The sequence below is a fragment of the Ornithorhynchus anatinus genome, chromosome 5, assembly GCF_004115215.2.
Source record: "Ornithorhynchus anatinus isolate Pmale09 chromosome 5, mOrnAna1.pri.v4, whole genome shotgun sequence".
Classification (NCBI taxonomy): domain Eukaryota; kingdom Metazoa; phylum Chordata; class Mammalia; order Monotremata; family Ornithorhynchidae; genus Ornithorhynchus; species Ornithorhynchus anatinus.
Genome location: NC_041732.1, coordinates 109,686,921 through 109,702,408, shown reverse-complemented (window position 1 = coordinate 109,702,408; position 15,488 = coordinate 109,686,921). Strand labels below are relative to the sequence as shown.

Here is a 15,488-nt window from a genome sequence, read left to right as displayed (position 1 = left end):
AATATAATACCGTAGAGTTAGTAGGCGCAATCTCTGCCCACAAGGAGCTTACAGTCTAGTGTGGGGACAGATATTAAAATAAATTACAGATGGGAAAATTGCAGCATATAAGGATATGTACGTGAGGGCCATTAGTGCTGGAGAAGGCTTTTCATTCATTCATTCATTCAATAGTATTTATTGAGCGCTTACTATGTGCAGAGCACTGTACTAAGCGCTTGGGATGAACAAGTCGGCAACAGATAGAGACAGTCCCTGCCGTTTGACGGGCTTACAGTCTAATCGGGGGAGACGGACAGACAAGAACAATGGCACTAAACAGCGTCAAGGGGAAGAACATCTCGTAAAAACAATGGCAACTAAATAGAATCGAGGCGATGTACAATTCATTAACAAAATAAATAGGGTAACGAAAATATATACAGTTGAGCGGACGAGTACAGTGCTGTGGGGATGGGAAGGGAGAGGTGGAGGAGCAGAGGGAAAAGGGGAAAATGAGGCTTTAGCTGCGGAGAGGTAAAGGGGGGATGGCAGAGGGAGTAGAGGGGGAAGAGGAGCTCAGTCTGGGAAGGCCTCTTGGAGGAGGTGATTTTTAAGTAAGGTTTTGAAGAGGGAAAGAGAATCAGTTGTGAGGAGGGAGGGCGTTCCAGGACCGCGGGAGGACGTGACCCAGGGGTCGACGGCGGGATAGGCGAGACCGAGGGACGGTGAGGAGGTGGGTGGCAGAGGAGCGGAGCGTGCAGGGTGGGCGGTAGAAAGAGAGAAGGGAGGAGAGGTAGGAAGGGGCAAGGTGATGGAGAGCCTTGAAGCCTAGAGTGAGGAGTTTTTGTTTGGAGCGGAGGTCGATAGGCAACCACTGGAGTTGTTTAAGAAGGGGAGTGACATGCCCAGATCGTTTCTGATGCTTTTGTGAATACTGCCCGAAAACAAACAAATGGATTTTGGAGCAAATTAAACCAAAGTGGCCCTTGGAAGGCCAAATGACTTAGGTTAGCATATTTTGGATTCAAAATCAGGAGGACTAATTCTCTGGAGAAAACACTGATGCTAGGAAAAGTGCAGGGAAAACGTAGGAGAGGCAGACCAGTAGCTAGATGGGTAGAGGCCATTACCACGATAATGGGAAAAACATTAGAAGGTTGTGGATTGTGCAGAGGTCAGGACATTCTGGAGAAAGTGAATCTATGGAGTCACTATGAATCGGAAGCGACTCGACAACACAATATTAATAATAACACGAGGGCTGTGGGGCTGGAGGAGGAGTGAGTATTAAGTGCTTAAAGGGCATAGAACCAAGAATGTTGCTGACACAGAAGGGTGGGCAAATAAGGTAGGGAAATGAGAGGTTAGTCAAGGAAGGCTTCTTGGAAGAGTTGATTTAAAATTTTTCCAAAATTGGAACAGCTAAATAGTCCCATCCCGTCTGTCTAGGTCGGGGTTGCTGGCTGAGATATGATGAATTCTGGTTTCAGGAAGTCTCTCAGCTGTGACCACCGGTGGGGACACCGGTGGGGAGGAGGAGCCTGTGAAGCAACTATGTGAGCCTGGCTAATCTTTGCTATTGATTGGCCAAACTGATTCAGAGATTAGGCATGGTGGCCCCCTCTGGTCTCCCTGATCCAACTCTCTCTCCACCCAATGGCCTCAGGGAGTGACCGAGTGCCTGGGTTGGTCCTGCCACATTTGTCAGCTCTGAGGCTGATGTGGCAAAGTCTTTTCTCCTATGTCAGTACTCTGGTAGAGGGCTGAGCCAGCTGACACTCAGAGGCAGTAGTGGATAGAGCACGGACCTAGGAGTCAGAAGGTCATGGGTTCAAACCCCGTCTCCGCCATTTGTCTTCTTTGTGACCTTGGGCAAGTCACTTCACTTCTCTGTGCCTCAAGTACCTGTCATCTGTAAAATGGGGATTGAGACTGAGCCCTGCGTGGGACAGGGACTGTATCCAACCCAATTTGCTTTTATCCACCCCAGCGCTTAGTACAGTGCCTGGCACATAGGAAGCACTTAACAAATACCATTACTAATATTACTGTTTTTGTTATTATTGTTCTCTACTGTGAAAGCCCTGAGAGCTGAGATTTGTTCTCTGGTCTAAGAATCCACTCATTGCATCTCTGAAGGGCCCACCCTAATGAGATTACCGTTTACATGGGCTGCCAACCACACTGTAAATCATCCACAGCACACAAAACAGCCTCTGGTATTTAACCCCTAAAATGTTTGGCGGCTCTCTGCAAAACCCAGCTTGAAAGCTCCACAGTATACCAGTGTGCTAGACTGGGAAGAGCGAGTGTGCATGTGTGCGTGCATGTGTGTATTTCACAATGGTCCACCCTGAACATTTTCTTTGAAAGCTTCAGTTGTACAGCAGATTCAGCGGCCACCCCCTGGGGACCGGTTCTGGAACAGACTTTAAGATTTCCATTCTCCTGCAGACAGACCACCGTGTATAAGAACTGAAAGGAAAACCTGGCAAATCTGTTGAGCAGAGCAACAGTACCAACCAAACCACCCCAGAGAGAGCTGGAAACTATTAACACGTTCTGTGGGCAATGGGACTGGCTGGCTGGTGGTGGGAGGGGGAAGGAGGGGCAGAGGGTCTGTGTCTGTCTACTACCAGTTGGTAGAGCGCTGACTCTGAGCTCTTTGATTGTCCTGTTAACTCTGTAGTTGGACACAGTATTGCCCTGTTAACTCTGTAGCCGGACTCGATGTTGTCCTAATAACCCTGTAACCTGCCATGATGCTGCCTCGTTAACTTTATCTCCAGGCATGGTTTCTAAAGCACACACTATAGAAAGATTTTATAGACTATCAAAAGGCATTTGACTTCCTCAGCGGCTCTTAAGGCTGTTTGGCTGCCCCAGGAGGTCGCTTCATTCTGCAGAACGGTTTATGGCAGAGCCAAACGAGGCCTGTTTCCCATCACCAGGGAAATATAGCAAAGGCAGGACGGGACAATTTAGACTAAAGGCTGGCTGTGGCCACCACTGCTGTCAAAGCTGGGTAAAAGAGGTGACACACAGCCCCAAATGGGGCCGAGGAGAAGATGGGGACATCCATGGGGAGCCACCTGTGAGGTGATGTTTGTTCTGAAACTGGGTAAGTGCTGAGACCATAAGCAACGGGCCCGAGGGAATCCTTGGGGGACGCAGCCAGCTTGGCCTCAGAGAATGCAGCTTCTCTGAGAGGCATCTGTGGCAGACGGACTGACCCGCCCCCTGAAGTTGGAGGAGTTGCGGTTTTCGACCGGACGCACTGATGGCATCGGGAGACAAAAAGACCAGAAATGAAGTAGTGACGCTAGCTGTAATTGTTAAAGCGTTTATTGAGCACCTGCTTAGTGCAGTGCACTGGACTAAATGCTTGGAAAGGCAGAATAATCAAATGACATGGTCCCTGGCCACAGGAAACCTCCACTCTCATGGGGGGAGGCAAACATAAGATTTTTTTCTCTCTTGAGTGGTCAAAATAAATAACTTAAAGGGGAAGATACAGGTCACCTGCTCAGTCAGTGGCATCATTTCTTTTTAAAATGAAACCAGTTTAGAGATGTTTAGGTTTTGCCATTCCAGTCCTATACTTAGCAGTTATTTTTGGGGACGTGGTTTGTCAGTCAAGGATCAACAGAGCAGAGCATCTGTAGGCAGCAGGACAAATGTTTGCTTATCACAGGTGATCCCTCCAGCTGTTACCATCTTATAATAATAATAATATTAATGCTATTATTTAAGCACTTACTATGTGCCAGGCACAGTACTAAAAGTTGGGGTGAATACAAGCAAATCGGGTTGGACACAGTCCCTGTCCCACGTGGGCTCACAGTCTAATCTCCATTTTACAGACGAGGTAACTGAGGCACAGAGAAGTGAAGTGATTTACCCAAGGTCACACCACAGACAAGTGGTGAAGTCAGGATTAGAACCCATGACCTTCTGACTCCCAGACCCGTGCTGTATCCACTGCAACACGCTGCTTCCCTATAATTGTGGTATTTGTTAATAATAATCACTATTATCATTATGGTATCTGTTAAGCCCTGTTGTGTGTCAAGCCACTGTTCTAAACGTTGGATTAGAAATAAGTTAATCAGGTCAGATGCAGTCCTTGCCCCACATAGGCTAAGTAGGAGGGAGAACAGGTAATGAATACCCTCTGTACGGATGAGGAGACTGAGGCACAGCTGTCTGAGGGCACGAACCTAGTGCTGCCTCTGTCTCTGAAATGGTTCCTGGGGGCGCTCAAAGCCAGGCGCGGGGTCCAGGGGCTCAGGGCTGCTACCTCCCAACTCTTCCCACCAGGTCTTGGACTGACCAGTGGAATGCTGTGATATTATTTCCCTTCTCTCCCCCACCCTCGCTTTTGTTCTGTTTTTCAGGATTGCTATGGAAACCTATATCCGGCAGAGGCAGCTGATCATGTCTCCCCTGATAACCTCCCACGTGATTGGGGAGAATGAGCCGCTCACTTCGGTTCTTAACAAAGTGATTGCAACGAAGGAAGTGAATCACAAAGGACAAGGTGTGTGAGTGTGTGCTGGGGAGGCGGCTCCTGCAGGCTGAAGAGAGGGATCAGGCCCCACCCTGAGGGCTTCACTCCAGCCTCTTGGTTGTCTTTACTGATGATGTAACCAAGCTGGCATTCGTTCTTGCACCTCGGGGTGCTTGTTGTACTTGGAAATCTACATTCCTCTTAGCAACTGTTTTCATAAACCATTTGGGCAAATTTTTCCCAGAAAAATTATCTAGAAAATGGGTTGGAGTCCAGTCAGTCGTGAGGCAAACTTTTGCTGCCTGTTTCCTCGGACCACACAAAGGGAAATGCACAGAGGAAATAAGATCCTGAAGGGATGATGTCTGCTGCTGCTCCCCCTCTTCCTCCTCATCTTCCTCCTCCTCTTCTCCCTTCGCTTCCTCATTCTTCCTGCTCCTCCTCCTATTAACTCCTGGGTATGAGCTGGTTACAAGATGACGTCCTTAAGTTGAAGACAAAGAACAGAAAATTCATCCATTCATTCATTCAATAGTATTTATTCATTCAATAGTATTTATTGAGCGCTTACTATTTGCAGAGCACTGTACTAAGCACTTGGAATGTACAAATTGGCAACAGATAAAGACAGCCCCTGCCCACTGATGGGCTTACAGTCTATTGAGTGCTTACTATGTGCAGATCACTGTACAAGCGCTTGGAATGTACAATTCGGCAATAGATAGAGACAATCTCTGCCCATTGACAGGCTTACAGTCTAATCAGGAGACAGACAGACAAAAACAATAGCAATAAATAGAATCAAGGGGATGTACATCTCATTAAAAAATAAATAGGATAATAAAATATATACAAATTAGCGGACAAGCACAGTGCTGAGGGGAGGGGAAGAGAGGGGGAAGGAGAAGAGGGAAAGGGGAGGGGAAGGGGGCTTAGCTGAGGGGTGGTGAAAGGGGGAGCAGAGAGGCAACAGAGGGAATGGATTTGTTCAGTGAGCACCTAGTCAAATGTGGATATGAAATCCTGAATTTCTTAGGCTTTTTATCTTTTTTCAAATTTCTTTAAGGATTAGGGGTTTCTCTGAAGGATCAGTCAGTCAATGGTATTTATTGAATGTGTACTATGTGTAATAATATTATTATTATTTTAGTGTTTGCTAAGCACTTATTATGTGCCAAGCACTTTCTAAGCACTGGGGAAAATACTAGGTAATCGGGTTGTCCCACTTGGGGCTCACAGTCTTTATCCCCATTTTACAAGTGAGGTAACTGAGGAACAGAGAAGTTAAGTGGCTTGCCCAAGATCGCACAGCAGACAGGTTGCAGAGCTGGGATTAGAACCCATGACCTCTGACTCCCAAGCCCAGGCTCTTGCCACTAAGCCATGATGCTTCTCTGTATCAAGTGTTGGAGTGCAATACAGCAGTTGCATGTTTCCAGGAGTAATGATGATTGTGGTATTTATTAAGTCCTTACTATGTGCCAAGCATTATACTGAGTAATAATAATAAAAATAATATGTGGTATTTGCTAAGCATTTACTATGTGCCAGGCACTGTACTAAATGGTTGGGAGGGTACAAAGTAATTGGGTCGGACACGGTCCCAGTCCCACACGGGCCTCAGTCTTAATCCCCATTTTACAGATGAGGTAACTGAGACACAGAGAACTGAAATGACTTATTCAATAGTATTTATTGAGCGCTTACTATGTGCAGAGCACTGTACTAAGCACTTGGGATGAACAAGTCGGCAACAGAGACAGTCCCTGCTGTTTGACGGGCTTACAGTCTAATCGGGGGAGACGGACAGACAAGAACAATGGCAATAAACAGAGTCAAGGGGAAGAACATCTCGTAAAAACAATGGCAACTAAATAGAATCAAGGCGATGTACAATTCATTAACAAAATAAATAGGGTAACGAAAATATATACAGTTGAGCGGATGAGTACAGTGCTGTGGGGATGGAAAGGGAGAGGTGGAGGAGCAGAGGGAAAAGGGGAAAATGAGGCTTTAGCTGCGGAGAGGTAAAGGGGGGATGGCAGAGGGAGTAGAGGGAGAAGAGGAGCTCAGTCTGGGAACGCCTCTTGGAGGAGGTGAGTTTTAAGTAGGGTTTTGAAGAGGGAAAGAGAATCAGTTTGGCGGAGGTGAGGAGGGAGGGCGTTCCAGGACCGCGGGAGGACGTGGCCCGGGGGTCGACGGCGGGATAGGCGAGACCGAGGGACGGTGAGGAGGTGGGCGGCGGAGGAGCGGAGCGTGCGGGGTGGGCGGTAGAAAGAGAGAAGGGAGGAGAGGTAGGAAGGGGCAAGGTGATGTAGAGCCTCGAAGCCTAGAGTGAGGAGTTTTTGTTTGGAGTGGAGGTCGATAGGCAGCCACTGGAGTTGTTTAAGAAGGGGAGTGACATGCCCAGATCGTTTCTGCAGGAAGATGAGCCGGGCAGCGGAGTGAAGAATAGACCGGAGCGGGGCGAGAGAGGAGGAAGGGAGGTCAGAGAGAAGGCTGACACAGTAGTCTAGCCGGGATATAACGAGAGCCCGTAATAGTAAGGTAGCCGTTTGGGTGGAGAGGAAAGGGCGGATCTTGGCGATATTGTAGAGCCCAAGGTCACACAGCAGACAAGTGGTGAAGCCGGGATGAGAACTCAGATCTTCTAGGCCCATGGGATCTAATAGGCCCATGCTCTATTCACTAGGCCACGCTGCTTCTTGTATTGGGGTAGCTGTAAGACAATCAGATCAGGCACAGTCCCTGCCCCACATGAGACTCCCGGTTTAAGGGAGGGAGAACAGGTATTAAATCCCCATTTTACAGATGAGGAAATTGAGATGTTAAGTGACTTGTCCAGCATCGCCCAGCAGGCCAGTGGCAAAGCCGAGATGATAACCCAGAGCCCCTAACTCCCAAGCCTTTTCCACTAAGCCACACTGAACTAAGTGCGTGGGAGATTACAACAGAAATTAGATATATATTCCCTGCCTTCAAGGTGTTTACAGTCTTTTGGGGAAGTCAGTCAGAACCGAAAGAGGACCAAGGAAGAATAAAAACCCTTTGGGAAATGCACTAAGCACCAGCATTTTCTGATTGGTGGATTTACAAACCTTTTCATGGCTAGTCCACTGTTTGTCTAGTGGGGAGGGCATGAGAATACAGACTGGAAAAAGAGATACCATTCAAAGGGAGCATCGGGCCAAATCTAATGTCCTCTACTCCATCCTAATCCTCCTTCGACTCTCAATTGATTTTGACACTTTTGACCACCCCCTTCTCCTGGAAACATTATCCAACCTTGGCTTCACGGACACTGTGCTCTTCAGTGTCTCCTCCTATAATAATGTTGGTATTTGTTAAGTGCTTACTATGTGCAGAGCACTGTTCTAAGCGCTGGGGTAGATACAGGGCAATCAGATTGTCCCTCGTGAGTCTCACAGTCTTAATCCCCATTTTACAGACGAGGGAACTGAGGCACAGAGAAGTTAAGTGACTTGCCCACGGTCACACAGCTGACAAGTGGCAGAGCTGGGAATCGAACCCACGACCTCTGACTCCCAAGCCTGTGCTCTTTCCACTGAGCCACGCTGCTTCTATCTCGCTGGCAGGTCATTCTCAGTCTCTTTCCCGGGCTCCTCCTCTGCTTCCTGATCCCTAACTTGTGGGGGTCCCTCAAAGGTTCAGGTCTGGGTCTCCTTCTATTCTCCATCTACACCCACTCCCTTGGAGAACTCACTTGCTCACATGGCTTCAACTACCTGAAGCCTTACTTACTACTGTGCTGATATATGACACCCAAATCTACATCTCCAGCCCTGATCTCTCTCCCTCTCTGCAGTCTTGCATTTCCTCCTGCCTTCAAGACATCTCTACTTGGATGTCCTCCCATCACCTCAAAGTTAATGGGAAGCAGCGTGGCTCAGTGGAAAGAGCCTGGGTTTCGGAGTCAGAGGTCATGGGTTCGACTCCTGGCTCTGCCTCTTGTCAGCTGTGTGACTGTGGGCAAGTCACTTCACTTCTCTGTGCCTCAGTTACCTCATCTGTAAAATGGGGATTAACTGTGAGTCTCACGTAGGACGACCTGATTACCCTGTATCTCCCCCAGCGCTTAGAACAGTGCTCTGCACATAGTAAGCACTTAACAAATACCAACATTATTAAAACTGAACTTATCTTCCCACCCAAACCCCGTCCTTCTGCTTACTTTCCCAATACTGTTGATGGCACCACCATCCATCCTGTCTCACAAGCCTGGAACCCTGACGTTATCCTTCATTCCTCTCATTCCACCCACATATTCAAGCCATCACTAAATCCTGTCATTTCTACCTTCACAACACTGCTCTTTCTCCACCCCTTTCTCTCCGTCCAAACTGCTACCACATTAATGTAAGCACTTGTCCTATCCCGCCTTGATTATTTTAGCAGCCTTCTTGCTGACCTGCCTACCTCCTGTCTCTCCCCACTCCAGTCCATACTACACTCTGCTGCCCAGATCATTTTCCTTCAAAAATGTTCAAACCTTGTTTCCCCACTCCTCAAGAAATTCCAGTGGTTGCCCATCCACCTCCACATCAAACAAAAATTCCTCACCATTGATTTTAAACCACTCAATCACCTTGCCCCCTCCTACCTCACCTCGCTACTTTCCTACTACAACCCAGCCCACACACTTCGTTCCTCTAATGCTAACCTTCTTACTGTGCCTCTATCTCATCTATCTCACTGCCAACCTCTCGCCCACATCCTACCTCTGGCCTGGAACACCTCCCGCCTCATATCAGACAGAAAATTGCTCTCCAACACTTCAAAGCCTCACTGCAGGCACACCTCCTCCAAGAAGCCTTCCCTGACTAAGTCCTCCTCTCCTCTTCTCTAACTCCCTTCTGTGTCGCTCTGAGTTGCTCCCTTCATTCATCCTTCCTCCTATCCCCACAGTACATATGTGTATATCTGTAATTAATGAATTAATTTATGTATATTAATGTCTGTCTCCCTTTCTAGATTGTGAGTTCACTGTGGGCAGGGAATATGTCTATTGTTGTACTCTCCCAAACACTTAATACAGTGCTTTGCATACAGTAAGTGCTCAATAGATATGAGTGAATTCATTCATTCATTCATTCAATCATGTTTGTTGAGCACTTACTACTGTGTCGAGAGCACTGTACTGAGCGCTTGGGAAGTACAGTTCGGCAACAGATAGAGACAATCCCTACCCAGTAATGGGCTCACAGTCTATAAGGGGGAGACAGACAACCAAACAAAGCAAGTAGATAGACATCAATAGCATCAAAATAGATAAATAGAATTATAGATGAATTATAGTTGAATGAATAGTGGACAGCGCACAGGCTGGGAGTCAGAATACCTGAGTTTGGTATTTGTTAAGCACTTACTATGTGCCGAGCACTGTTCTAAGCGCTGGGGTAGCCACAGGGGAATCAGGTTGTCCCACGTGGGGCTCACAGTCTTAATCCCCATTTTACAGATGAGGTAACTGAGGCACCGAGAAGTTAAGTGACTTGCCCAAAGTCACACAGCTGACAAGTGGCCGAGCCAGGATTCGAACCCGTGACCTCTGACTCCAAAGCCCGTGCTCGTTCCACTGAGCCACGCTGCTTCCTAATCCCAGCTCCACCACTTATCTGCTATGTGACCTCTCTGTCTCAGTTTCCTTGTACATGAAATTGGAATTAAATCCTACTCCCTCCTACTCCCTCTGACTGTGAGCCCAATGGGGGACAGTGACTGTCTGACCCGATTACCTCGTATCTACCCCAGCACTTAGTATATTGTAAACACTTTACAGTTAGCACAGTTAATGTTATTATCGGTACAGCTTGTTTGGATTCCGACCTCTAATTAAGCCAACTAAACATTTAAGGTGTATCATCCTTGGTCTGTTAGAAGACAAGATGATGAGTCTTTTTTCATTTTAAGGCAGACCCCAGGGTGTCCCGACCGTCAGCTTCGAAGCCTTCAGCCCTCAGTGGGCTCCTGATGCCGGCCTGCCCTCTCCTCTGCCCCCTCCCAGCTCATAGTCCCTGGAAAAGCCCCAAACTGTGGCTCAGTTTCGATTCTCCTGCCTCCCCCTCTGCTTATACCATGACTCTGATGAAGATCCACCATCCCTCTCAGTTGGGCCAAGCCTGGGCATTTCCCTCATGAACATCTCCTCCCCCGGGCAGCCTTCTCTGATTTGTTCCCACAGGCTGGCCCTTGCCACCCCATCCACCACTTCAGCTGTCACACATTCATCTGTTTGCATTTTGTTCTTTATTCTCCTGGTCTGTTATTCATATCTGTTCTCCAACTCTCAGCTGAGGCATGTTTGACCACGTGGGAGCACTTCCTGTCCAGCTGTCTTTTCCAGCCCTGGAGAGCATGCTTCCTGTATAGCAATCAGTCAATCAGTCAGTGCATTTATTGAGCTCTTTCTGCGTGCAGAGCACTTGTAGCAAACACTTGGAAAAGTACAATGCAATAAAGTTGGTAGACATGTTCCCCATCCACAAGGAGCTTACCATCCAGAGACAGAGTGTGTATGTGTTGGGGGGGAGGGATGTTTGTGTGTGTGTGTGTGTGTGTTTGGGTCCATCCATCTATCTGTCCATCCCAGCATCAGTATTCTGCTCCCAGAACCGGAAGGTGCTGATTGGGAACAGTTGAAAGCTGGGCCTCGGGGAGGCCCTGGATGAGACACAGCTTTGGAATTACCTTTTCTTTGCAGGCCTTTGGATATCCCTGAAACTGCTCCCAGGCGACCTGGCTCAGGTTCAGAAGGATTTCTCTCACCTTGTCGACCGAACGACAGCCGTGGCCCGCAAAATGGGGTTTCCTGAAATCACCTTCCCAGGTCAGCCCTACCAGCTCCATTGCTGCCAGCGATGGATCCGGGAACAATTTACCCAATCTAAAAAGTGTTCGGTCATAAATTGTCTCTACACAGATTGGGGGATTTGGGACTCACATTCTTCGCCAGATTCACCATCTATTTCATCCAAACCGTTTAGAAAGATCGGCTCGCTATCCAATCATTCTAACATCTCTATCTGGGTAGCAAAGCCTACCAAGTGAAGAGAGTGAAAATCTCCCAATTTTAGAAAGCTTGACCTTTCCACAATACTTTCCTCTTTCTTTGGAGAAGACTCTTGTATAATCCTGTGCACACTCTTACTACAATAGTAGTAATACTATTTATTCAGCAAAACACTCTCCTAAGTGCCGAGAAGGAATATAGTTCTCCCCATCTAAGAATAAAATGGAGAGAGGGGATAGGCAAAGAGTGGCGAGGAGCAGCGTAGCCTAATGGAAAGATCCCAGGCCTGAGAGTCAGAGGACCTGGATTCTAATGCTGCCTCCGCCACTTACTTGCTATGGGCAAGTCAGTTAAATTGTCTGGGCCTCAGTTCCCTCATCTGCACCATGGGGATTCAATACCTGTTCTCTCTCCTACTTTGAGCCCCATGTGGGACCTGATTATCTTGTATCTATCCCAGCTCTTAGTACAGTGTTTGGCACATAGTGAGTGCTTAACAAATACCTCAGTTAAGGAAAGACAAAACAATAGAAATAGCAAAGCAAAATAAAGATCAAGACCTCCGAAAGTCAGTAGAGACTGTGGCGAGAGGAAGTAGCATTTTGGGGTCTCATAGCTCAGAATCCAACAGTCACTAGAGCGACCACAGTGACCGGAGCCAAGGCTAACGCCTCCCTCTCGACCACCTTTGGTGGTGGCCACACGCTGTAGCTGCTATGGTCTTCTTCACCACATTGGTGTGAGGCAGGTCGGGATCAAGGCCCCTGGAGGATGCAGCAGGGATAGGGGAGAAGTGGGGAGTGGGGCCAGGGGCCGCGCACCGCCACTGCTTCTCCCCTCCCCCACTGCATTGGTGTGAAGTCTGTTTTGTAGATATTTTTTTTTTAATCTCTTCAGTTAGGCCTGAATCAGGAAAAGTAAAAGACATGATTGCTCATTTGTACTGAAATGAAAGTGTCTTAGACTCCCAGGTCATGACGGAGATAACATCCCGGCCATCGCTCGACCTCCGAGTTGACCAGCAGCTCCACCATCCTAGCTAGGAGATGTTAGTCTGGCACATTAAACTTTCTTGAACATGGTAGAGAATGAAAAAATGATCCCAAATCCTGGGTTTTCTCTCCTCCATCTTCGCCTGCTTCTCCCCAACCCCCCACCACACACAAAAGGAGAGTCAACTTCAATTAATCAATCAATGTATTTATGGAGTGTTTACTATGTGCAGAGCACTGTGCTGAGTATTTGGGAAAGTCCAGTAAAGCAGAATTGGCTGACACAATCCCTGCCCATAGGAATCTTACAATCTGAAGGGAGAGATAAATATTAAAATAGATTAGGGATAGGGGAAATAGTACAGCATAAGAATATTTGCATAACTATTGTGGGATTGGGTGAGTATCAAGTTGGTTACCGAGTGCACAGCCAAGTGCAGAGTCGACGCAGAGGGGAGGGTGGATAGGGGAATTAAAAGCTGTAGTCTGGGAAGATCTCCTGGAGGAGGTGTGATTTTTAGGAGGGTTTAGGAATAGAGATTGGCTGGGTCAGTTGGACTCAATTCTGCCCAGCTCCAACTGACTTCCAACTTCCAAATCAAGCTCTGAATTTACTGTATTGGTATCACTCCTCCTGGGAGAGTCATAATTCCTCTGCCACATTTTGAGTTGCATTTCGAAAAGGCCCCAGAGTAAACTCTCATGGGATGAGAGAAAATAGATTTACGCTCAAATAAGCCACTGACAAGGGTTTTCAGAAAAAGGAATTCATTTACATAGTACAAAAGCCAAAACCTATCATCAGATGGGATAAAAAAGATCAAATTGAAGTGCTTCTGTGGGCTGTGTAGATTGTCAGGTGGGGTTGTTAGCAGGAAGAGAAATAGATGGATTAGGATGACTCATTTTAAAAAGGCCCCAATTCAAAGTTGCTCTTTGCTATGCAGGCAGCTCACTTTGAGATAAACAGAGATACAGTTGAATGGAAAGGTCTGGGTCAAATCCCCTTCCTGTCTTGTAGTTGCTGTCACACCCAATTGCCAAATGGCTTCTCTCAACCGAGCAGAATATCTCCTTCCTTGAGGCTCACAGGACAGTGTGTTGTTTTGTAGGAGATGTCCGAAACGACATTTATGTCACTCTGGTCCACGGCGAATTTGACAAAGGGAAGAAGAAGACGCCCAAGAATGTGGAAGTCACCATGTCGGTAGTCAATGAGGAGGGCACTGTTTTAGAGGTATGCTGTTTCCCTGGCAGATTTGTGTTGACGGTTGGGCACATTTCAAATCTACTGTGATTCGGGTGAGAGTCCTGTAATGGGAGGTGGGCTGGGCGGGAGGGAGGGAGGAAAGTCCCTGAGTGGGGCAGAGGGAAGAGCTCCTGTAGCCCTGATCTAATCCGTAGGGCAAACCAATGATTGATGACCTGTTGTCACCTGGCTCATTAGAGCGTGAATTTGCTCACCCAAGAGTACTTGAGGAAATCATATCATTTAAGTGGAAGTCTCTTTTGGGATAAACCAAGAGTAATAATAACAGTAGTAATTGTGGATTTTGTAAAGGGCGTACCATGTTCCAAGCACTGTACTAAGCATTCAAGGCAATATTGTTGGATGCGGTCCCTGTCCTACATGGGCCTCACAATGTAAATAGTGGCGGGGGTGGTAGGGAGGGACTGTTATCAAATCCTGATGAACAGAAATGAAGTGAAGTGACTTGCTTGAGGTCAGATAGCAGGCAAATGGTGGAGGTGGAATTAGAACCCTGATCCTCTGCCTCTTAGGTCTGTGTTCTTCCCACTAGGTCATGCTGTTACTCAGGGGTGTGTCTTAGACCTGCCCGGGACCAATGGGTCGATCACCCCAGCCCCCACTTGCCCCGGGTCCAGTATGTGTGGAACCCAGATTCCAGCTGGGTTTTTTTTTACAGTATTTGTTAAGTGATTAGTAATTTGTTTATATTAATGCCTGTCTCCTTCCCCTCTTGACTGTAAGCTAATTGTGGACAGAGAATGTATCTGTTTATTGTTGTAGTGTACTTTCCCGAGGCTTAGTATAGTGCTGTGCACACAGTAAGTGCTCAATAAATACAACTGAATGAATGAATTTTCCAGACACTGTACTAAGCACTGGGGTAGAGACAAGTAAATCAGGTTGGACATAGTCCATGGCCTACCTGGCGCTTAGGGTTTTAATCCTCGTTTTACAGATGGGGTAACTGAGGCCCAGAGAAATTAAGTGACTTGCCCACAGTCACACAGCAGACAAGTGGAGGAGCCGGAATTAGAACCCAGGTCCTTCTGACTCCCAGACCTATGCTCTTTCCACAAGACCACACTGCTTCTCTGTTCTTTAGATGGTTCCTTAGACCATGCCTGGTTGGGCCCAGCCTGCCTCAGGAGAGGAAGGTTTCAGGGGGTTGCAAGGTGTAGTGAGGCCCTCCTGTGTGAGTCCTGGCCTGAGCCTCAAGCCCAGGAGCCCTGCCGGCCCTGCCAACAAACTGTCAGACTTCTGCGCTGTATGGAAAAATTGGGTGGGAGGGAAATATGTGATGTCAGGGACATCAGTGGGGCATTGATTTGTGGACAGTGGGACTCTCAGGTGTTCTGAAATTGAGTTTACCCTTTCATATTTTCTCATATCCAAAGAAAGCGATTCATCCTGGGGCTGGCTATGAAGGCATTCCAGAGTACAAGTCGGTCGTCTATTACCAAGTCAAGCAGCCTTGTTGGCATGAAACAGTGAAGGTAAGAACTCACCCTCATTGGGCTCTACCCCATTTACTCTGTTCAGTAATTCTAATAATGATAATTGTAGTATTTGCTGAGCGCTTACTCAGCCAAGTGCTGTATTCAATGCTAGGCTTGATGCAATATAAGCAGATAGACACAGTCCCTGACACTCACAGGGCTCACAGTATAAGAGGGAGAGGGAGCAGATATTTAATCCCCGTTCTATAGATGAGAAAACCGAGGC

General features: G+C 47.4%; 1 protein-coding gene across 2 annotated transcripts in view; it reads left to right on the top strand.

The window, feature by feature from the left end:
- Nucleotides 1-15,488, top strand: part of DOCK5 (dedicator of cytokinesis 5) — a 216,750-nt gene that overhangs the window by 127,408 nt on the left and 73,854 nt on the right. For both annotated transcript variants that reach the window (XM_029065133.2, XM_029065132.2), the window contains exons 12-15: nt 4,380-4,522; nt 11,214-11,339; nt 13,627-13,751; nt 15,161-15,259. In XM_029065133.2, the coding sequence (XP_028920966.1) occupies nt 4,380-4,522; nt 11,214-11,339; nt 13,627-13,751; nt 15,161-15,259 (493 nt within the window). The remainder of the gene's footprint in view (nt 1-4,379; nt 4,523-11,213; nt 11,340-13,626; nt 13,752-15,160; nt 15,260-15,488) is intronic.